At 41.5% G+C, this 24,131-nt stretch overlaps 1 protein-coding gene across 6 annotated transcripts in view; it reads left to right on the top strand.

The window, feature by feature from the left end:
- LTBP1 (latent transforming growth factor beta binding protein 1) overlaps window positions 1–24,131 on the top strand; it is a 402,027-nt gene that overhangs the window by 340,532 nt on the left and 37,364 nt on the right. For 3 of the 6 annotated variants that reach the window (XM_045979276.1, XM_045979280.1, XM_045979279.1), the window contains 2 exons: window positions 13,757–13,882; window positions 17,247–17,390. In XM_045979276.1, coding sequence (XP_045835232.1) covers window positions 13,757–13,882; window positions 17,247–17,390 — 270 coding nt within the window. The remainder of the gene's footprint in view (window positions 1–13,756; window positions 13,883–17,246; window positions 17,391–24,131) is intronic. The other 3 variants (XM_045979278.1, XM_045979281.1, XM_045979282.1) reach the window with 1 other exon arrangement.

A 24,131-nucleotide genomic window follows, 5' to 3' on the forward strand; every position in this document is an offset into this window, starting at 1 on the left:
TGTGTAGCAGTTCAAGCATAAATAATCCAGGGCTGAGAATCCAGGTCTAGAGTGTTGGACCCCGGGTGACATCTGTCTTGTGCTAGCTTTGACATGCTGTAAATCATGGTAGCTCCCCGCCCACCACCACATACACATTCAAGCCATATTAATTTTTTTTTTTAGTAAAAAATACCTTTACATTTTTATAATAAACCTAAAAGCCATCCTATAGTATCCTTATACAGTATATCCCTGGAGTCCAATTGCTAACATTTCGTTGAGAATATGTGCATCTGTGTTCATTAGAGAGAGTAACCTTTAATATTCCTTTCTTCGAATGTTCTGTGAAGTTGTAGACTCAAGGTTTTTCTCGTTTCATAAACTAAATTTGAAAGTGCCCCCTCTGGGATTTTGTGGAAAAGTATATGTAAGATTCGTGTTAGGGGCACCTGGGTACTCAGTCGCTTGGGTGTCTCCCTTCAGCTCAGGTCGTGGTCCCATGGTCCTGGGATCAAGTCCTGCCTCAGACTCTCTGCTCAGCAGGGAGCCTGCTTCTCCCTCTCCCTCTGCCCCTGCTGTGGGCTCTCACTGTCTCTCTTGCTCACTCTAGCTCTTATATAAATAAATAAAATCTTTTATAAAAACTTCCTGTTAGTTCCTTCCTAACTTCCTTGAAGAAGTCACAAGTAAAATCATTTGGGCCTGGAAGTTTTTGGTTTTGTTTTGTGTGTTTGTGTGTGTTTTGGGGGGAGGGAGGGGAATGTTATGAAAGTTTTTAAAATTGCAGTTAAGATTTCTTTAAAAGATGAAGTAGTGGTCTCAGTTCTTGGACTATTCATGACAGTTTTGGTAACTTTATTTTTCAAGGACCTTATCCATGTTAGGGAAAATTTTAGGTAAATTTCCTATTCATTGGCACCAAGTTGTTGATAATACTTTTTCTTATCTCTCCTTAATGTCTGTAGAATGTGTTAATGATGCCTTTCATTTTTTATTTAGTAATTTGTGCTTTCTTTGTTTTGTTCTTAATCAGTGTTTCATAGGTGTTAGTCTTTGCAAAGGAACAACTTTTGTTGATTTTTCTGTTTTTTTCTATTATGTTAATTTCTGTTTTTATAGTCTTTCTTTGGGCTTCATTTGTCTTTATAACTTCTTGACATAGATCCTTAGCTCATTGGGTTTTCAAACTTCTTTTCTATAATATATATTCTTTTCTAACATATTTATGGTTATATATTTCTTTCTATGAATGGCTTCATCTGCGGCTACAAGTTTTGATATTTTTTTTGCTATTCAGATAAAAGTACTACAAATGCATTGTCATTTTTTTTTCTTTAACCAGTGAATTATTTAGAGGTATTTTGCTTAATATCCAGACATTTGGGGAATTTTTATTTTTTTATTTATACCTGAATACCTCTCTAGCCAGAGAACATAATTTCAATGATTTTAATCCTTGGAATTTGTTGGGGTGCAGAATATGGTCAGTTTTGGTAAATATTCCTTGTGTACTTGAAAACAACATGTATTTTGCAGTTGGATCTATATAGGCTAATTAGGGCCCAGTTTGCAAGTTGTTTAGATCATTAATATCTCTATTGTGTATTTGTCTGCTAAATACATAATTTACTGAAGGGGTGTTTTATAATCTCCCATTATTATGGAAATTTATCTGTTTCTAATTTTAGTTTTCTGGATTTTGTTTTATATGTTGTCTGACCATGGAATTAAATAGTGAAGTTTTTATGACTTACTGGTGTATTGACGCTTTTATTTTTTTGAAATGTCCCAGTTTGTCTCTATCAGTGTATCTAGTCTTTAAATCTACTTTGTCTTTTACAGTATAATTACATATGTCTCTTTTAATTAGATTTTGCATGGTTTATCTTTTCCCCCTTCTCCATGTTCTTATTTTGAAAGGGCCCTTTTCTTAGAAGTAACCAGGATATGGTAGGTTTTTTCAATCCAGATTGACAATCTGTATCTTTTAATTGGAGAATTTAGTTCATATACATTTAGCATAATTACTGGTATTGGGGGTTCAAACCTATACTCTGTTTTCCATTTGTCTCATCTCTTTTTCTTTTTCTTTGGCTGCCTTTTGGAGTTTTTATTATTATTATTATTATTATTTTAAGATTTTATTTATTTATTTGACAGAGAGAGATCACAAGTAGATAGAGAGGCAGGCAGAGAGAGAGAGAGGGGGAAGCAGGCTCCCTGCTGAGCAGAGAGCCCGATGCGGGACTCGATCTCAGGACCCTGAGATCATGACCTGAGCCGAAGGCAGCGGCCTAACCCACTGAGCCACCCAGGTGCCCTGGAGTTTTTATTATTATATCAGCCCCTTCCTACCCTTCTTTATATATTGAAGAATGTTTCCCTATGATTTGTAATGAAACAGTGTATGAAAGAAAAATAAAATAAGTTTGGGATTTGAAACATAATGGCCCAGGGTTTATTTTCACACAGTGAAAAGTAAAATTGCATACAGTACTCAACTGTATACTGTAGGAAAGTCATTCTCCAGTAGAAAAACATTTATAACTGGGAATTTGCCATTTGTATTAGAGGAAGGGATTAAGTTTAAAGTGTTTTTCATTTTCATTCAACAGAATCTCTGAATTAATGTTCAGAAAATTATATTTTTGGGCAGGGTCTCCAGAGTTTTTGAAACTAGACAAATACAGCTTTGCATGCAACAAACAAAAAAAAAACTTGGCTACGTTAAAAATCATGAAAATTTATTTGTTTGCTTGCTTTCAATTGTAGTTGCGATTATTGAGAACTGCTGTGGTTTTTAAAACTTAAAATATGTGTGTACTATTATTAATAATAACATTTTTCTTGTGTAATTTTTTAAAAAGATTTTACTTATTTGAGAGAGAGAAACAGCGAGCACAAGTGGGGGAGGTACAGAGGGAGAGGGAGAAGCAGACTCCTGCTGAGGCCGAGAAGGGAGGCTGATGTGGGGCTCGAACCCAGGACCGTGAAATCATGACCCTGAGAAGTGTTTGAGCCAAAGTCAGACTCAGACCGAGCTCTGACTGAGCCACCCAGGGACACCTCATGTAATTTTTATCATTTTCAAGCAAAATACTTGATTTTAAAATAGAGATAAAAAAAAGATATTCTATGTTTTGTCACTTGAATTGAAAGAGATATTTAAACGTTTCAGTTTTTAAATTCTTTTTAGAATATTAATGAATATTCTACTTTTACTTATATAGTTTTATTTGCTTTTTCTTGTTAGGGTGCCATCTATACTTGGGTATACACTCAAATCAAAGTTTTCTCCTTTGAGTATCTTCAAATAAGTTTTTTCAAATATATAATTATTCTGATTTTAAGAGTAGCATGTGCTCATTGCAGAAAATTTAGAAAATCATTAAATACTGAAGTTTTTCTGACTTCACAAGTATAAAATCATTTTTCTGCCTGCTGGTTAATATTCAGCCTCTTTCTTTTTTTAGAGTCTTAATTTACTTAAGTGTTAAAATAAGATCTTCATACCTTTTATCTTTACTTTTCTGCTTTGCATTATATTATTTGTATTTCATTGATCTTTAAAAATAAATTTTTGATGACCTCATAATTCCATAGCATGATTGTACCATGTATTTGTAAAAGTATCTTCTGAATTATGGAGATAGACTGTTTCCTTTGTTGTTGTTGCCATTTAGTGCTCAGTGAATACACGTCTATATACACGTTTATTTTTGTCAGTGATCATGTCCCTAGATTAGATTGTAAGACACTTAATACAAGATCAAAGGACACTGAAAACCTTACAGGCCTTACCCACACCTGAGACCACCTTGCTTTCCAGAAATGTTTTCCTGGTTTCTGCTTCCATCAATACCCAGTGAGACCTAGCTCTTGACACTCTCAAGAAGCATATGTTCAGGGCACCTGGGTGGCTCAGTTGTTAAGCACCTGCTTTCGGCTCAGGTCATGATCCAGGCATCCTGGGATCGAGCCCCATATCTATCTGGCTCCCTGCTCAGCGCGGAGCCTGCTTCTCCCTCTCCAGCTCCTTTATGCTTGTGTTCCCTCTCTTACGATCACAATTTATCATAAATAAATAAAACTCTAAAAAAAAAAAAAAGGAAGCAGGGCGCCTGGTGGCTCAATGGGTTAAAGCCTCTGCCTTCAGCTCAGGTCATGATCCCAGGGTGCTGGGATTGAGCCCCACACCAGGCTCTCTGCTCAGCTGGGAGCCTGCCCCCACCCCCATTTCTCTCTGCCTGCCTCTCTGCCTACTTATGATCTCTGTCTCTCAAAAAAATAAATAAAATCTTAAAAAAAAACAGCTTTTGTTACTTTTTTTCTCTTCATTTGATAGAGAGAAAATATCTCATTTGAATGTGCCTTTTACTATCAGTGAGCTTAACTTCTTTTATATTTATCTCTTCTATGAAATATTTTTATATGAGGTGGAGTTTATGTTTTCTGACTGATTTATGTATATTAAGGATAATAATGATTTATCAATATTTTATAGATATTTCCCCCATTCTTTAATTTGCCTTTTAATTTTATGATGCTGTTATTTCTGTCCTACCTTTTTACTTTGCCATTTTCTGTATTCTGTTGTGATCAGTTGTATACTTTTATTTCTTAGCATATTTATCTCTGTGGTAGTCTTTTTATGTTTAACTCTTTCATACTCTGTGTTCGTAGCAGAACACTTCCACAAACTGTGGAAGGAGCAAGATGCCCTTCAACAGATAAATGGATAAAGAAGAGGCAGTACAGGGGCACCTGGGTGGCTCAGTGGGATAAGCCTCTGCCTTCGGCTCGGGTCATGATCCCAGGGTCCTGGGATCAAGCCCCGAGTCTGGCTCTCTGCTCAGCAGGAGGCCTGCTTCCTCCTCTCTCTCTGTCTGCCTGCCTCTCTGCCTACTTGTGATCTCTGTCAAATAAATAAATAAAATCTTAAAAAAAAAAAAAAAAAGCAATGGCATTTGAGTTGGACTCTGTAGGGTGAGTTAGCTGCTGGAAGAGTCTGGTGAGGATGGCAGGTGCGGTGGAGCATTCCCAGGGGCGTTGCGGTGACAGCAGAGACTCTGAGGCAAGGAAGTAGTAGATGCATTCCGGGAAGTGAAAATGAAAAAGACCTGTGGTGGTGCTTATAGAGAAGAGGGCACAGTGACTCTTGGGCTGGAGAGTCAGAGGCAGAATATGCAAAGCCTTCCTGGAAACATCAAGTGTTTGGATATCATTCTAAGTGTAAAAGAAACAGACCGGTTAATTTTAAGGACAGCAATAAACTATATGTCATCATTTTGAAGATACATATTTTTAATGCTATAATATTTGGATGTTTCTTAGAGTTGATGTGATTTTTTTAGAGCAGTATGAAACAGCTGGCAGAATTTTTCCCCCCTTGCTCAGAGGCACATAAAATATTTGTGTCCTTTTCAATGTATGTACTCATACATTTGGTTTTACTCAGTACTCTATATATTTAAAACACACATCACCCAGGATGTTGTTTGGAAATGGGATTAGAGGGACAAGAGAAAAGTCAGGAGGACTCTTGCAGGATGTTGTTCAGGCCAAACATATTGGTCCATAGGCTAGAGGAGCAATAGTGTGATGGAGAGAAATGAATGACTCACGAAATCTTTTGAAAATGGAACCTGGTCTTGGATTAGAAACTAGTGTAGGGTTGGATGTAGGATAAGAAGGAGAGGGAATACTGAGGATAGATCTCTGGTTCTGGATTTAGCAAGTAGATATTTGTTGGCACTCAGCTCACGGGACAGTGGGGATGGAAGCAGGTTTTTTTTTTTTAAGACGACATTTATGCTTTGGGTTTATTAGAGTTGCCCATGTAATATTCATGTGGTTGTATCAGGCAGGCAATTGGATCAGTTTAGATCTAGTGCTCGGAAGAAAAGTCTAGGCTGGAGATACAACCTGGAGTGGTCAGATACACACGGTATTTGAAGCTATCAGGGTAGATGGGGCCATCAAGAGAGATATCGAATGAGAAGGAAAGAGGATCTAGGACTATGCCCTGAGAAACACTAACATTTAGGAAAAAATAAAAGATTGTGTGGGAGTGGCCACAGGATTAAGAGGACACCCAGGAGCATATAAGAAGTAGAAGGTACTTTAAGAAGATTGAGGTCAACTATATTAAATACCACTGAGAGTGGTATTTAATATACCGGCAGCACATATACTGAATACCACTGAGAGATCTGTGAAGATGCCAGTCAAGAAGAGTCCTTTGGATTTTACAACATGGTGACCTTATCAACAGCCATCCCAGTGGATTAGTATATATGAGAGCCACCCAAGACCATATGAAAACTGATGGTGTGGATACAACGTGTATGGAAAGGTCCAGAAATTTTGCTATTAGAATGTTGGCTAATTGAACAACAACAACAACAAAGAACCAAGAGAAGAAATCAGAAGAGTGTGATGACTGAATTGTGGGTAGGTAATCAAGAATGAGTCCCGTGCTTTTGGACCGGGATGATGTTTGTGTTTTTAGGGTGGTTTTCGTTAGGACACCTTTAATTGTGGATGGTGAATATACATTGTCCACATAATGATTGATTAAAATCAGGGCAAAATTTGGGTTTACTTTCTCTGAAACTTCTAGCTCTTTCCAGAAATCCAATGGGAGCCAGCTCTGGGTAATTTTTAAAGAATAATTTAAGTAAATCTTTTTTTGAAGTAGTGGGTTTCAAAACTAGGAAGAAAATGATCTCGCATTGGCTAGCCTTTTCAAGATTTCATGCACTAGAAAGCTGGATTTGAAGTATAATTTGCTACCTCTTTCATTTCTTTGCTGCTTCTTTTAGGCTACTAGCTTTCAGAACGTACTTGTGACCCTCCAGGTCCCCAGGTTTTCCCCTCCCCTTCTCTGTCAGGCATCAGTGTGGCAGTCCAACTCTGCACAAGGATGTAGTTTTGCTGTTTTCTGGCTCATCCGCATTTCTCAGAACAAAGTTATTTTCCATAACACATAAGGCCCAGATTCTCCAGCGTCGTTGATATTGCCAGACCTCAGTGGACCTTTTTCTTTTAAAGGCTCTTTCCATATCCTATTGTATTGTCTGGACCCTCTCCAAATCCAGTTTTTAATTTCCTATTGGCTAAATTTTATTTTTTTTCTTTAGGTCTTGCACTCCTCTTCCGTGTAATCCTGGCTTCTCTCCTCTGCTGTGAGAGAGACCTTAATCTCTTTTGGGCCAGCCGCCATGCCATTTTAAAATTCCTCTGGGCAGCTATGCAGCTGGTTTAACATTGTTCAATCCCACTTCTTGGCTGGGATTTACTGTCTCCTGGTCGGCTTCCGTTCCTTTCAGTAAGAAGTATGAGGGCTGCATTTCCCCTGAAGCAGGAACCCTACATCCCTTCCAGTATAAGCCTCCCCCCAGCACCCCCCACTTCTTTGGCTTTATTTTCCGAAGATTCTAGCACCACATATTTAACCAGTTGCAGTTGGTCAGGAAGCCCTGAGCTGAAATAGTAGGTCATTCCTTTTTAAGAGTAAATTCAGAGAGCCCCACTGCTAGACATGGTCCTGGGATTTCCCGGGACTGCAACACCCTTGGAGTTTGAAGGGCCTTTCTTGCAAGGGTCTCCCAGAAATACAGCCTCTCAGGACATACAGTACCTTGGGTGTTTAGTTTTCAAGTATGATACTGCTTTGTTCAGACCTTGTCCAAGGATAAGAGGAGAGTACTTGATTAAACCGTAAGGCAGTAGGAGATAAGTTGAAGAGTGGGTATCTTGACTCACATCTTTGTGGTGAAAACACACCAGTATGCTTGTGGGACTCACAGACATTTGTTTCTGCTTGTCCTCTTGCACTGGCCTTTTATAACCATCGCTGTGGTGGGAGGCAAGAGGTCGCGATGGCTAGAGCCACAAACTTAGATTCCTTCCCTGCGCTCTGTTCCTCAGCCAGTTCTGATGGGGTAACCTTGAGGCAGGTTACTTAGCCTCTCTAGGCCTCAGCTTTCTGGTTCTTAAAATGAAGGGGTTGAACTGGATACTCTTCAAAGTTCCTTCAAGTTGAGACAAACCCGATCATTCATAAAAAAATGTTTGGATGACAGGAAGGCTTTTTCTTCTCAACCATGCACTGTGGAGATTTTCCTGTGGATGATCCGCTACCAGAAATGGGACTCAGTTTCTGTCATCCACCCCTCTACAGAGTGCGGGCAGTGGCAGGAGGGTCATTAATGAGCTTTCGCGTCCAACAGGTAGTTATGGCCTACTCAGAATAAGGAGAAAGAAAATTGGGACGCCTGGGTGGCTCAGTTGGTTGGGCGGCTGCCTTCGGTTCAGGTTGTGATCCCAGCATCCTGGGATCGAGTCCCGCATCGGGCTCCTTGCTCAGAGGGGAGCCTGCTTCTCCCTCTGCCTCTGCCTGCTACTCTGTCTGCCTGTGCTCATTCTCTCTGACAAATAAATAAATAAAATCTTTAAAAAAGAAAAAATCAACAGCACAAAGATAGGACATGTTAAGAGAAAAAGGGACACCTTTTTCTTAGTTCAGAACAAAAAATTTGAGGAAGAAAACCAAATCATTTCATCAAAAAAGTATATGCAGATAGAGATTCCTTTCTCCCCATACCCATACTTTTTGATATATAGTACAGAAAATCTAATAGAATCATTGGGGTTTTATTAGGAATTTCATTGTTGAGGTCTTTGAACATAGTTGGTAATTTTCTGGGGAGTAAATAAGCCTTATCCCAGAACCCCAGTCCCTTTTAGAAAATCATGCCTCTTTTCCATACTTTCACCTTATTTCATAGCTCACTTTACCTAAGGGAGAAGGTGACACCAAGTATCTGGCCTTATGCCTTTATTTGAAGATTTGAGGAGCGTGGGTGGTGTGCTGCTCTTGTATGTAAAATCCCTGATAATAATTAGTAGGTTTTGAAAAGCTTTGGTCTATGGAGAAAAGGAACCAGGTAAAAAGCAGTTAGGCAAGGAGAATAGATGCACCAAATGGGTCAAAAGTTAAGACCTTCTAAATGTTGGCCTGTGCAGTCATCGACAGCATTGTTCCTTTAAAAACGAGCCACTGGTAGGTAGTTCCAGTTACCCAGGATGATGCTCTATTTCTTTCCGATGGTTATGTTAATCTTGTTATTAGAGAATTCCTGTCAGTGATCCACTATCCTTGGTCTGTGTAATTCTTCCTTGAATTCATATCTATATCTATAATATTTATATCTGCTTTGCTCTATAAAATATTAATGGCAAAAAGTTGCATGAGAAATCAGCAGTCTTGTAGGAGCATAACTAATTCATCTGGGTTGCCAACAGAGAGATTTCTGGAAAGTCATTTCTTCATCACTCATCTGGGAGACAGTGTGACTGGTGATAAGATCATGCGTGGCTCTTCCATATGTCAAAGAAAAATTGGTTTTAGTATGTTAGTAAAATGAGCCCTTCATTAAGCAAAGAGAAAATCTCTCATGTTGGCATCATTCAGAACGGAGTTTCATATTAAAAAATCAGCTTCAGTAAAACGAGGTGGCGTTACTTGTCCATGTAATGAAACTTTCATCTTGGTAGGCTTTTATTCTCACATAATAATAAATGTTCTTGCATTTTAGTTTTATTATTATAGAGTTGATCTTAATTATAGCAGATCTTAGAACTTTATAGACAGGACTAACAATGGAAAAATATCTCTGCACTCACATCATCGAAGACAATTCTAATGAAATAATGTTGTTTTATACAGGTCATTAGAGAAGTAAAATGCATGTTGTCCTTTTGTTCAGCTATTTCCTTACCTCATTGTTGAAAACATGGAACTGCTGAAAGTTACAGTATATCATTTTCATAAAATATGAGTTGTTGAAGAGCTAGTCTCCAGCAGGCACTCCACGTTATTTTTTCCTATTCACTCAAATCCAAAATATTGCTCATCTAAACTTTCTGTGTTAATCACTGATATATTAAGTCTGAGGCTGCAAGATGCCCAGTAACTCATAACTATCTCAGGACTTGTTCACCTTAAGGTCAGTTTCTCAGTTCCTGAGCTGGTGGCCATTAGCACGAAGTCATCATGTGTTGTGACTGTGCAGAATTCATGAGAAGGAAAGCAAGAGATGTTACTGCAAGAATCTGAGCTAAAAACCGCCAGATTCTTGGCACTGGTTTTCCTTCCTCCTCCTTGCCGTCTCATTTTAGTAGGCAGCTAAGTTGCTGGTGACATTCAGTTGGAGGTTTTCCACCCCAAACAGTGGCCCTGGGAGAGGGGGTACAGCAATGACACAAAATGCTCTGGGAGGAGAGAGGAGGGACCCTGAAGTCTGACACTTGGGAGGTGTCCCTGGGGCTGACTCCTGATGGGCCAGGAGGAGTTTCCAAGCAAAGCGGATGGTGGGGAGACTTTCTAGTGGAGGGAGGGAATGGAGAGTTCCAAGTCAGTGAGAAGACAAAGATCAGAGTTTTCAAGAACTCTGGTATACTGAGACGGCTGAGACATAAATTGGGAAGGAAGTGTTGGCTAAGAACTCTGCGGGATGCTTAGCTAGGAGCCAGAGGAGGAAGGGTGCTCTGTGCTCTACCAAGGAGAGTGGTTGGTGTCCTGCAGCCAAGAAGAGATACTGAATATTCTGAAAAAGGGAATGTCACTGACAGGTTTGCTGTTGGTAAAGGGTGGGTTAGGGACATGACAAGAGGAGAGAGGGAAGCATGCCCCCAAGATTTCTAGCTAGCATGACTGGTTGGTCTCTCTGATGAAGAGAGTATAGGAGAAATGAAGGTGAAGTGAGGATGGGTGTGATTGTAAGCTCAGTTGTCATGAAATGTCCCATAGTTTCAAATAAATGGTTTTAAATGCTGGAGGTCAACCTTTGAGAAAGGTTAGGAAATCATCAGTGTATAACTGGTAATTTGAAGGATTTCTGAGTATCTCTCCAACTCTTAAATCCTGTGGCTCAGTGAACAGTCTCTTAGACAAATACCCATTTCCGGAAATCTAAAATTAGTAATGGCCTGTATTAAGTGATTTGATGATACTGTGTAGTTACTGCTCTCACTGTGGTGGTCAGTAAATAAATCATAGCCCTATGCTGACGTCAGAAACCCATCAGAAAAGATTTACTGCATGTCATCTCTGTGTTAGATGTTACAGGGGAGAGTCAGTTTTTTATTTATTTTTTTAAAGATTTTATTTATTTATTTGACAGAGATCACAAGTAGGCAGAGAAGCAGGCAGAGAGAGACAGGAAGACAGGCTCCCTGCCAAGCAGAGAGCCCAATGTAGGACTTGATTCCAGGACCCTGAGATCCTGACCTGAGCCGAAGGTAGAGGCTTAACCCACTGAGCCACCCAGGTGCCCCGAGAGTCATTTTTTTTTAGATGTGAAATAATGTCATTGAGTTTTTGGTTCAAGTTGAGGTAGGAGATAGAGGCAAAAAAAGGGCAGAAATAAGATTTGTCAGTCAGCTCAGGAAGTGTGGTTTAGGAATAATACAGTGAATTTGGTTTCAGGCTTGATAAGTTTGAGATTAGAGTAAAAGATGAAGTGGAAATGATTAAGACTAAGAAGGATCCTGGCTGGAGATAAAGCTTTGGGATTCGTTCCGAGGACCGTGGTAATTGAAGTCCAGATTGTCTGGAAAGGGTGGGACAAGACAGCACTAAGGAAACAGCAGGTCCCAGGGAGCCCGAGCCCTGGCAGACCCCATCTTCAGACTGTGGAAGGATGAGGGCCAGCCAATGTGGTTAAACGTCAATCAGGAATAATACTCCATCATGGGATGTGGAAAGAGAGAGTTCAAAGAGGGAGTTGGCCAGCTTGGGACGTCAAGGATGATGGTGGCTGACTGGAAAATGATGATCAGATTTATGGACGGGTCAGCCATTGGTGGCCTTTCTCAGAGGAGCTTCATGGAACAAAGAGTGAGAAAGTGAGTTTGTAGGTCAAGAAGGAACAGGGGGAGGAATAATAATAACAATGGTTGGCCCATAGTGTACGCTTCCCAGGTCACATGCCAGGCACTGTTCTAAGCACTTTACACATATTCTTTTGTTCAGTCCTCCCAGCAATTTTAGGACTATACCAATGTTGCCACTAGTAGTGTGGTTACTAGTTTGTTTTTTACTGATGGGGTACGTGAAGAACAAAGGCAATGCATATAGATAGTTCTTCTGAGGTGTTTTGTAGCAGTAGAATGAATGGGGAAGCTCAGTAGGTGACTTACAGTGAAGTGAACGCTTTTCCAGGAGATTTTAACATGTTCGAAGTCAGGGAACGGAGGAGTAACTGAGGAAGCTAGAGAAGGACGAGCAGGTAGGAGTCGAGGGAGGAGAGCCTGGTAGGGAAAGAGCCCAGCCTTGAAAGAAGTGCCAGTTTTGTTGGAGTTGAGTAAAGTAAAAGTGGGTGGTCCCTCATCGTTTACAATTCAGAAGCGAGACACTCTCTGGATTTATGCTTGATTGTGTTGGAAAATTAGGAAAGGAAGCGAAACAATTCCCAAATCATCATTGCGTTCATTTTCTTTTTCTTCTGGAAAGTTTCCTGACTCGACATTAAACAATTTAGAAAGAGCAGGGCCCCCTGGCCGGCTCATTGGGAAGAGCGTGTGATTTTTGATCCTCGGGGTCATGAGTTTGAGCTCTGTGTTGGGTGTAGGCTTACTTAAGTAAATAAAACTTTTTTAAAAGTTGAGGAAGGGCAAAGTTCAGTTTTATTAACTCCTCCAAACTAAATTCCGCCAAGGGCTACTTAACTTACCATTTTTTTTTAAATCATTTGTTATCTTCCCATGTATTTGGATGCAGCAATTGCATTTTCATAATAGTTTCTCCAAAAGCCTGTATTTGGGGAGCGTGTAATCCAGAAGCAGAGAGGACAGAACCTGACAGATAAAAGCGTGTGGTATGGCAGTAAACCAGGAAAAAGGGAAGGGGAACGAAAAGGCGAAGTCAGTCACTTACAGTCAGTCACTGTAAGGAGAAAGACGTATATCTAAAAGTCTGTAACCTCGTAATTGAGACATCACTTTTATGAAAACATTTTTATTGGGGAAAAAAAGGCATAAGACCACCATCATCAAGGTATTAGAGAACATGTGAATTTGCAAGTCGGCCACTGGCTAACAGGGTGTGGGGGGTGGGGGTGGACAGCATTGACGTTTAGGACCTTGAGTGGCTATAACTTGGTGACTAGAAGTCTTGTGAATAGGTCAGACGGGGTGGGTACACCACGGAACTCATCAGATTCCCTGTCTCTTCTCCCCCCTCCCCCTCCTCTCCCCCCTCACCCTCCCCCCCCCCCCCCCCGCTTTTCCTTTTCCTCCTCCTCCTCCCTCTCCTTCTCTCCTCCCTTCCTGAAAATGCTGTTGAGATTTGTCCAAGGCTATCTATAGGGATGAGTAAGCGACCTCTGCAGAAAGAACTGTGAGCATTGACCATGGTTCAGAAAGGTGACAATACTTTGCCGGGTTTCCCTGATAGGAGAACGTACTCTCCTTGGAAATACAGGGTTGGAAGCAGGCAGAAAACAGACAGTGGCAATTCCAGCAGCTCTTTCTGTTCGAAAACATTTCCTGAGGAAAAGTACCTGTTTTCTCACAGAGCCCAGTTTTGTCTATGACGACATTGTCATCAAAACATTTTATTTCTATGTAAAATGTTTTAGAAGTTCATTCTGTGTAAACACGATCATCTCATACCAGTCGAGGTATGTCGAGCACCTCTGTCGATCCATTAATACCTGGTGTTTGTCAATCTGTGTTTTGTGTCTGATGTGAAATGTCTTTTTTGCAGATATTGATGAATGTGTAAACAACACTGTGTGTGACAGTCACGGGTTTTGTGACAATACGCCCGGCTCCTTCCGCTGCCTCTGTTATCAGGGCTTTCAGGCCCCACAGGATGGGCAAGGGTGTGTGGGTGAGTGTTTAGATTTCTTTCCACAACATGTTTCATGTCTCCAGCTATTGAAATGCAGCCCTAGTTATCAAGAGCAGGAGAGACTGTAAGCAAGGTAATTGGGATAGAATTCCATCCTCATTCGATGTGGTCCCCCAGTTTGGGGGTGTGCAGAAAGATGGCTTCTGAACTTGCGCAGGACATTAAGAAATAAAGAAGAAGAACTGAATTCCATGTATATTAAAAAAAGAACATCTGTTGAAACTCTGAGCTGCGGCTAGGGAGCCCTTCTGCAGAGTCCCGCCCGCACAGGCAGCTGTCTGGTGTGTGGTATGGCTTGTGGGTCTTCACGATGTACCTCCTTAAGCAGTGCAGTTAAGGAAAAGTTTGGCCGGAGTTTCATTTTCCAGGAATGACACCCGTAAAATGATGCTTCGGATTATGCGACTCTGTTTCTCCAGTCTGTCTGGGTTGATGGAGCTGGAAGGCATCCTGAATATCATCACATGTCCCGGAACAGGGTCCAGCTCATGCTCCTATAGACAGCACATTTTATATCTCATTTTCTGATCAGCTGTGATTGCTTTAAATCAAAATCATTAGGAAACATTTGCAATAAGAGCCATGAACGGGGAAGGAAGGAAGAAAGGCTGTGAAATTCAGAACATCACAGGTAATGAGGCTTTTCCTTTATGCTTACTCTGTCCGTTTCATAGCAGACACTGTCTCAGGAGGAGTCCGTGACTTCTGAGTTTGAACGTCTGCAATTCCAAGCACTAATTCGTTTCCCATCCAGATTAAACGGGGGAAGCAAAATTGATTTCCCCAAAGTTTAGTGGTGAACTCACCCCTGTGAGTAGTTACCACTTTAACACTGTCATCATCGCGGGTTCCAACTCCTGCTTCAGTCTCCTTTGCGCTAAAATGCAGGCAAAGAAAGCTGTCTAAATGTTTTGACAAAACAGGTGACCTGCACACCACCTCCCAGCCTCAGCACCTCCTTCACCGCGAACGCTCCCGCGACGTAAAACGTAAAATAGCGTGTGGGGCTCACGCGCCTGTGCAGTGATGCTGTTGCTGCTTCTGCTGGAGGCGTCTTCCCAGCGGCCCCTTGCCTGAGTGGGGATTCATCCCACTGCCTCTGAGGATCCTGTCCCTCTCCTCCCAGACGCTGTCCCCACTCCAGCTCGGCACTGACCCCTCCTCCTGCTTCCCGAACACCTTTCGCGGATTCAGTGACAGTACTGCTGACCTGTGGGGCTGTCATTTGTATAGACGGCCTGCCGCTGCCTTCTCCGAGGCCTGCAGAGCCTGTGGTTGAGAACCTTGTCTGTCCATCCTGGCTGGGACTAATGGTTCGCCTGTTGTAGGTGCGCGGCCAATTTTAACTGTGACCTGCTGAGATAGCAGATGTCCTGCCGTTGACTCCGTGTCCGCTCCTGAGCCCCCAGTCGAGGTTCACGTCTGACCAGTCTGATGAGCACAGCAAACCCATCCTGACATTCTGTTTCAGCCCACAAAACACCATCCTTAGAGGAGGGATATTTGTTATCAGTTTAGGGAACTCGACTAGGTGTCATTTCATCTGTTCATTCACGCTCCCCAAATATTAACTAAGCATCTTCTGTGTGCACCTCCTGCTGGGTGTTCTGTAGGATTTGAGAGTCAAATCAGCTCTGAGAACAAACTTTGGCCATTCTGTTTCCTCTACTTGGACTCTGCCTGCGCCTACCCCCTCACTCCCCACACCCCCCGACCTCCCCCATCAGCCCCTCATCCTTCAGCTGGAACTTGGCTCCAATATCACGTCCCTAACCCACCCTTTCCCTGAAGGTCCACTGTTCCGTGCTTTCCTTGCACTTTTTATTCTTAGCAACTTACCACGGCTTGTGAGATCGTCTGGCTGATTTCCCTGGCTTGACTCTAAGCTCTGTGAAGGCAGGAGTTGGGCCCGCCTGCGTCATCATTGTTCCCCCAGTGCCTGGCCCACAGAAGTAAACTAGAAAGTACTTTTTTGATTGAGTGAATTCATTCTCGTGGGAGAGATACCAAGAGTCATGTAAATAATACAAGTCAGAAAGTAGAAAGTTCCATTTGACATTTACCAAATTGATAAATGTGAACTGGCAAATTTCTAAAGTCAATTTTTCTGGTCTAAATTATGACTGTCTGAGTTGATTAAATACGCCAGCTCTCTGCTTTCCTTCATGTTCTGATACCTTTCATAAGCAAAACCCAGCTCATTAGGTTTATATCTGTTTATATACAAAGTGAAATGGAAAACTGAGGTAATTATCCAAATAAGTCAAGATTCATAAACTTTTTGTCCAATTAACTGGGTATAGCAGGTGAAAATAAGATTTTTTTTCCCTAAATGATTTGGATAATATTTAACTTTCTATAATATTTAACTTTGTATAAACCATCTCAGAGTACGCTCATGAGAGCTGATGTTTGTATGTGTTTAATGCATAAAATACGTGAGCATTTCAGATGTCAATTCAAGTACTTTGTTGAACTGGGCATTCCTTAATAAAATTTCTTTGAACAAGACACGTTAAAATGTAGTGTTGGGCAAGGTCAAACGTTAGAATTAGCCCTTTTTAGGGCTATGTGCTCGCATAATATTGAATAAAATGTACTCAGTAGTAGATTCCTGGGCTATGTTTTAGTTAAGTATTAAGGACAGACGAATAGCATTTAGCAAAATAGAAAGGACCCGCAGAAGACCCGCAGAATTTTTAAAGGCACAGCCCGTGGCACGTTCCTGGAATAGTCTGTTTCATGTGAATGACTAACGCAACCTGGTGAGTATTTGCAGAGGTCTTTCCTTCATTTCCCAAAGGGATACACAACCTGATTTCCCCAAAGGGATACACAACCTGATTTCCGGTTGTTGAAGTATGGATATTTTGGCTACTAGGGAATTGTATTTTCAGATATATGAATAGATTGAAAACAATTTCGTAATGAATGTAAGAAAGGTTCTTGTTTCTGAAGTGCCAGTTCTGCTAATTTTCCTGAATTCGAAAGTGAGAGCGGACTGTCTTGTTCTTTAAGACCTCATTATGTCAAAAAGTCAAGGGAGAGAGAATTAAATGGTCAGAGTGTACACAAGCTGCTTGCAGTTTGATCCCAAGGCCCTCCGTAAAGTGGAACTGAAATATGGAAACTTGGCTTTGTGTTTTCATGGTCCTTTTACACGAACCGAATTGTGCAGCCCAGTCTTGAGGAACCCCTTCCCCAGAAAATAGCAGAAGGCTCTGATTGCTCATGGGGGACCATTTGGGACCAGCAGACACCACTAGCCCTGGCACAGCTGGTGAAATAGAGAGCCGTCAGGAGGGAGGCATGCATCTGACTTGATCTGTGCTCCCTTTTCCAGATGTGAACGAGTGCGAGCTGCTCAGTGGCGTGTGTGGTGAAGCCTTCTGTGAAAATGTGGAAGGGTCCTTCCTGTGTGTGTGTGCCGATGAAAACCAGGAATACAGCCCCATGACCGGGCAGTGCCGCTCCCGGGACTCCGGAGGTAAGTCACCGTGGCTCCTCTTGGAGACTTATCCCTATTCAGGTTTGAGCCACACACTCTGGGAGTGAGGTAAGGAATAACCGAATGTCCTGGAACACTGCTGTCTTTGGAAGTCTTCGTGCTCTTTCCAAGCCTGCCTTATCAGTGAATTAGGATGTGGTCAGTGATGACTGTTGGAGCTAGATGGCCTCTGTCGTGCTTTCCAACCCAGAGACGCCATGGGTAGGGTAAAGGATCCAAAATGATGAGAACATTCACTGGGAACCGCTCACACCTCAGAGAGCCATCAGCTCAGGGTTTAACATGGAGTCGTCTCACTAGGTTGCATAATCTTGCTTTCTTGGCCCTCGGAGAAGCGTATCTTGACACTTCTCTAAATTAAAAGCAACATATAGGCCTCTTAGGATCTACAAAGACTTCCACTTGGAAGAGTTGAGGTGTTTTTTTCAGAAATTGGCCCGGAGAGTGGCTGTGTTTGCATTCGTTTCAAATTTGATTTAGTCTGTGTCGTCATGGCACGAATTGAAATGGAGAGCTGATGGTTTTCCAGATAAATTAATCAACTTCCAGATCACTCTTTTAGTGTGTGCCATGTAGCTATAGTTTGGTTGTATTTTAAGGGAAGCAAAGGACCAAATGGTCATTCGAGAGCCAAATAAAATGAAACATTGGCCATTTGACTTTCTTGCTCAAGCTCGGTGATTATATCCATGCCTCTAAGAGAGCTCTCACTACTCGACAGGGTACACTTGTTCTGTGTGAAATAACCATCTTTGTAAGTAGTAGGGAATAAAATGTAAAAATATTTTCCCCTACACATATTCTTAGTTATTAAATGTAGAAAGAAGGGGTGCAGAATTACACAAAAAGACAGCAATTCAAAAACATTGCGAAGGGGACGGGAGGAAGCGTTGCTGGGGTCGCTCTTCATTCCAGTGACCACCCCTGTAACACGTGAACCAAAGAGAAAAGACTTTTCATCTCAGTTGTTCCTGTAGTAGCAAAAACAAACACGCAGGGACGCCTGGGTGGCTCAGTCAGTTAAGCCGCTGCCTTTGGCTCAGGTCATGATCCCAGGGTCCTGAGATCAAGTCCTGCATCAGGCTCCCTATTCTGCGGGGAGCCTGCTTCTCTCTCTGCCTCTGCCTGCCTCTCTGCCTGCTTGTGCGCACGCTCACACTCTCTCTCTTTCTCTCTCTCTGACAAATAAATAAATAAATCTTAAAAATAATAATAATAATAAACACGCAATCAGTAACCTGGCTGGCCCATAGTAGGATTGGTTAAGTAACTATCTTTTTCTTATTTGTCTTTGGTTCTGTAGAGTAACACCTCACCCACAGTATTATTTTGACTGAAGTCATTCACGTGTTATTGTACAGCCAACGAATGATTCACATGAAGGTTAGGTAGTCAAGCTAAATGCGTGTGGTCCCATGTTGAGTGACAGACCAGGCTCTTCAAATGATTACACTCTGTGGTGGGAGGGAAGAAGAGATGATATTTAAAAAGATAATTATTGGAATTAATGGAAACTTTAGTCCTTTGTTTTCCAAACTTCTTGTAATACTTTAAATTGGAATGACCGTAGTGGGCTGCTGTTTTCCAGCTGTGTAAGCTTGGGCATATCATTCACCTTTTATGAGTTTTTATTTTCTCGCTTACAAAATAGAAAGGTTGTATTTACCCCACAGAATTTTATGAATTTTTAAAAAATCCTATATGTAAAAGCCATTTGTCAATGACAGAGTTCTGTAGGAAGTAAGCTCTAATCCAAACACTTAGGTGATACCTCATTCTTATTTTTTTAGAATCTGTTCTGAAATAATAGACCTTTTAACTACTTTCTTCCAAAGTAGATATTTTTTTGCTAGAATGTTTTAGCAACATCAAAGAATGGTTCATTCACTTCACATAGATTCGAATGAGGTGCGTGTCTGAGATCCTAAAGCTTGCTCATTTCTTTTCTTAGAGATTAATGGTGCTTTAATAGGATCATGAGACCACCTGAACCATTTTGGGGGAACTGGAGTAATTCATTATAAGCTGGTTCTTAAAACTTTGCAGTGATTCATTTTGTAAGCCTTGTTCCTCATCTCCTATTTTTAAGTTTTCCTATAACAAAGTCCCTCACACTTGCTTTGCTTTTTTCAGCCTTTAGTGTTTTTGCCCTCTCAGTGACTACTCTTTCTGGAAAGTTCTCCCAGTCAGAGCTCACTATGTACTCTCCTGGGTTTTTTAAAGACCTTCATTTTGAATAATCAGCTTCATAAATCTTGTCTGCCAATGGATACATAGTGTCTTTTCCTCTTAACTTTGTATCTAATCTTTCCATTTATGGTTTCTTACATTTTTCCCCCATAGTTCTCTGGCTTTTGCTAAATATCGTACATCCCCAGTCGTTTTTATTGGTCCATGTCAGTATAATCTGACTAATTTATATAGTTCCTGGCAGCTCTGACTACTATACCTCAATTTGCAAAGTTCTTGGCTAACTTTAACTGATGATACACAGTCTTAAGATCATCTGTGATGACATCTTCATCTGAGCAGTTCTCTGTCCGGGTCCTGATAGACCGGCCAGCTGTGTACCGCAGGAGATTCCCCTCCCTGACATCTTCAGGGCCAGTAGTTGACCTGCTGTTTAAAAAGGTGATTGAAGCTGGAAATCTTAAAAAAGATAATATAGCTTTTAAGTATTTAAATTTTAACTTAAAGCGCACAAAGGTACATTCATTTGCCAATTTTAGAAGGAGGGCCAGAGTCTTTATTCAAGTAGAAGTCCACTCTTAGAGTCCTGCATGGCTTGTCCTGCATAAACTGTATTACGCAGGATTGACATCACCCACTTTAAAGGGAGTAAGAATTTAAAGTCCGTTGTGAAGGAAATGAGGGTAAAATCCCTCTAGATTTTGGTAGTTTTTCTCAATTTTTTTTGTGGTTGTCTTATCCACACCTAATTTGATAGCATTACTTTTACTGACTCAACGTTAGTCTTTTCAAACCTTGATCTTGTTCTATAAACAACTCTTCTTAAGGCATATTTTATTGATCTGTATGCTGTTCAGTTATACAATTACAACAATTAATACGCTGGTGCAGAATGCTTCAGAATAAACGCAGCCGAGCCTCGGTCAGCACCATGCTCAACATGTGAGAGCAGAAATATCTGCTCCCACCCAAGAGCGGCCAGCTGGCTGAGGACACTGGCCAGGGTGCTTTTCAGAGGGCGAGGGAACATTGGTTCATGCAACAGGTTGGTTAAATGGAGGCCTCTTCAAAGAGTTCGTCTCCTCCAATCAAAGGAGCTGCTGTTAAATAAAACAAACCATGGTGTGGGAAATTCAAGTGAAAGTTTTTAACAAGAACTCCAATTAATAGTATTCTCCATATAAGAGACCAACAGCGCAGATCTCATCCTTCCTAAAAAGTAATTCAGAAAGGAAAGGTTGAATTTGCAATATAGGCTGGAATGTTGTTCCTCGGCTGGAACAAAGTTTCCCCAGTACCCAGGGCATTCCAGCAGTGAGCAGTGGCGAGACATCTGCGGTGCAATCAGACTGAGGACAGACCCGGAGCTGAGGGGTGCGTGGCAGGAAGGCACACTTCACATCAGTGTGCAGATTTGTCCCATAACTAGAGACAGCAGATCACTGTCACGAGTCTGTGGGTGTTTCCTGAGAGGTATCCCGGAACAGGTGGGAGACCCATGGCCCAAAGGGCACCCACTTCCACAGGACATCATGCCAGGTTGTACTTTTGAATTTTCCTGATATAGGATTTTTGTTGCTAAACTACATCTTGGCTCCCACCTAATTTTTTTTTTAGGTCTGGCGTAATGGTTTTCACTGCCTGGGCCTTTGGCCACTAATTGACATTGCTGTACATTGCCTAAAAGCACCTGCAACAGAAATGACTAAAAAAAGGGCACGCCACTCATCACGTGTAAGAGGGTATGCACATGAAATACAGCCTGATGCTTTTATTTCCTCAGTGCCTGTGATATTGGTCAATACAAACTTGACATCCGTGGGCACTCTAAAGGAAGCAGTAAATATGTAGTCTTGCCAGCTGAAGCCCTCAGGCCTTACCCACAAAACGCGGCTCTCTGTCTTGATTGGTGCACAGAGCAGACTCTGGGGGTAGAAACTGGGTTTTATTTTTAAAACAGAAGGTATAAGAAAAGAACACAAGAAGATGTATGTTATAATCGAGGCAAGGGTTCCTCACTTTAAGAAAAGTGAATAAGCAAGATCAGAAATTACAGAACATAAGTTGGAGGGATAATTGGCATTATAAATTATATATTTATAATTTATAAATTATATATCTATAAATTATAAATTAATTGTTCTTGACAGTTTATTTCAGGGTTTCCTTAAATGCCATTTCTCGCTAATGTGTTGGAGAGCTTATTCTCGCCTCACAAGCTCGAGCCTAGGCTTCTACAACAAGGAAGCGCCTCTGTGGTTTTCCAGCCCAGCTCCAATATTTATGTGTAAGGAAGCCCAGGCACAGAGAGAAGTTCTAAATGTTCTCCTTAGGGCCCTCTGTCTAATGCTGCGCAGAAACCCAGCTCCCAGGTCTTTTCCGCATCACCATTCCACTTCTCAAGACTAAGGACCCCATGACACCAGATTCTTCTAAAATTGGCTTCCTTTTCCCTTCCTTTCTTTGTTTTGTTTTCTTTACTGAAATGATGCGCATTCTTCTCAGAACATTGGCAAATATGAAAATAGATCAAAAATGAAAATCCCGGGCACCTTGGTGGCTCAGTGGGTTAAGCCTCTGCCTTCGGCTCAGGTCATGATCCCAGGGTCCTGGGATCGAGCCCCGCATCAGGCTCTCTGCTCAGCGGGGAGTCTGCTTCCTCCCTCTCTCTGCCTGCCTCTCTGCCTACTTGTGATCCCTCTCCCTGTCAAATAAATAAATAAAATATTTTTTAAAAAATGAAAATCGCCTGCAATGGCGTCATCCAGGGATGCTCTCTGTCACCACGCTTACCTCCGGATTCTTTTTGGGGACATCCATGTTCCTCCTACCTCCACGGGACCATCTCCCATTTGATCCAGGGCCTCCCGCTCATTTGTCTGCGTGAAGCGCTTTTCCCTTGGGTCAGCAGTGAGCTCCTACATGCTAAAGCCATTAGTCTCCCTGCTGACTCCTCAAGAAAAAAAACTGACAGTGGTTTCCCATCTCCCCCCACCCCTTCTTTTCCCTTTGATTGATTTTAGGACATTTGTCTTCCCTGTATCCTCCTTCCTCTTTCTCTGTTCTTTCTCTTTCTTGTTCCCAGACTCTTTTTCTGTTGCCCATTCCTTAAATAATAATGTCCTGGGGAATTGCATGTTCAGGCCTCTTTTTACTCTCTATGCTTCTCTGGGGATATTTAATCCTCGTCTCTGAGTCAACTATTACTTACATGGTGCTCACTGCCAAGTAAATACTTTTCTGCCTCCTCCTCTGTCCTTAGGGCCGTGCTCTTATTTCCAGCTGCCTATTATCGGACCTTTCTCCCAGGGAGTCTTGTAAGTGTATCTGCCTGAAATTATCCAAAACCGAATTCTTTACCATTCCTTCCCTAACCTGTGTTCACTCATTAATTGCCAAACGTCAGTACGAGGAATCCTGACATCATCATACCTTAATTTTTCTCACCATTCATCCAAGCCATCATAACGTCCTGCCAATTCTACTTCCACAGTGTCCTTCAAAGCTCTCCCTGCTCCTCATTCCTCTGGGCCAGTCCCTCAGCTTCTCTTACCCGGACCGTGGCAGTACCCTCCTGACTTCCCTCCAGCCTCTCCCATCAATTCCTGCTCCTTGCAGTTGCCACAGTTGATGTTTGTAAAACATGAGTCTGGTTTTATTTTTTTTTTCTTCCAAGTTGTTATTTAAATTCCAGCTAACATACAGTGCAGCGCTGGTTTTAGGTACAGAATTTAGTGATCCATCACGTGCAACCCCTGGTGCTCGTGACAGAAAGCTTCAGCTGCTTCCTACTCCCTACAGCATGAAGTCCAAATCTATTAGCAGGGCAACAGGACCGTGATACTCCATCTTGCTCCTTTTTTTCTGCATCCTCTGTAACCTTGCTCACTGCTTAGCATGCGTGGTGCCTGACCTGTGGGCAGACACTCAGTGACTCTTGAATCAAATGGCCTGTTTGATTCGAGAGCGTATCCACTTTATATCTCACCATCTCATTCCCAGGTAGTGCTGTAGAATTAATATAATGATTCATTTTATCAGAGATACATTTTTATCAAAGATACAGTGGGGGCCACACTTGAATGAGGAATTATGCATTTATACTTCTGTGTAGGGGGGATGGTTCCTCTCTATGCTTGGTCAAATAACAAGTGGAACAGAAGACAAAAAGAGCTTCCCTGCTGTCGAGGGGCACGTGCAAATCATCCTCATGGTTCTGAGAATTAAGCCCACACAGCATACTTGTTCTCTTCCTGGAGAGGTAGGTTCACTATAGGTTTTATGTATGTACAATAATTTTTTAAAGACAGGAAACCACATATAATATCATTCAACTGTTATATTTGGCAGAGTAGGGTTTTTTTTTTTTTTGTATATAATGTATTTAGTTAACCTGTAAAATAAATTAACATTGAAAGGGTTTTTTAAAAAATAATTTCTGATTAGAAAAAAAGGCCTCCGGTAGGAAAAAAAATTAAAGACAGCGAGAGCACGGTATTTAAAATGTAAACATTGTAAAATGCCATCAAG

Source organism: Meles meles, chromosome 15 (genome assembly GCF_922984935.1).
Source record: "Meles meles chromosome 15, mMelMel3.1 paternal haplotype, whole genome shotgun sequence".
In the NCBI taxonomy this organism is placed as follows: Eukaryota; Metazoa; Chordata; class Mammalia; order Carnivora; family Mustelidae; genus Meles; species Meles meles.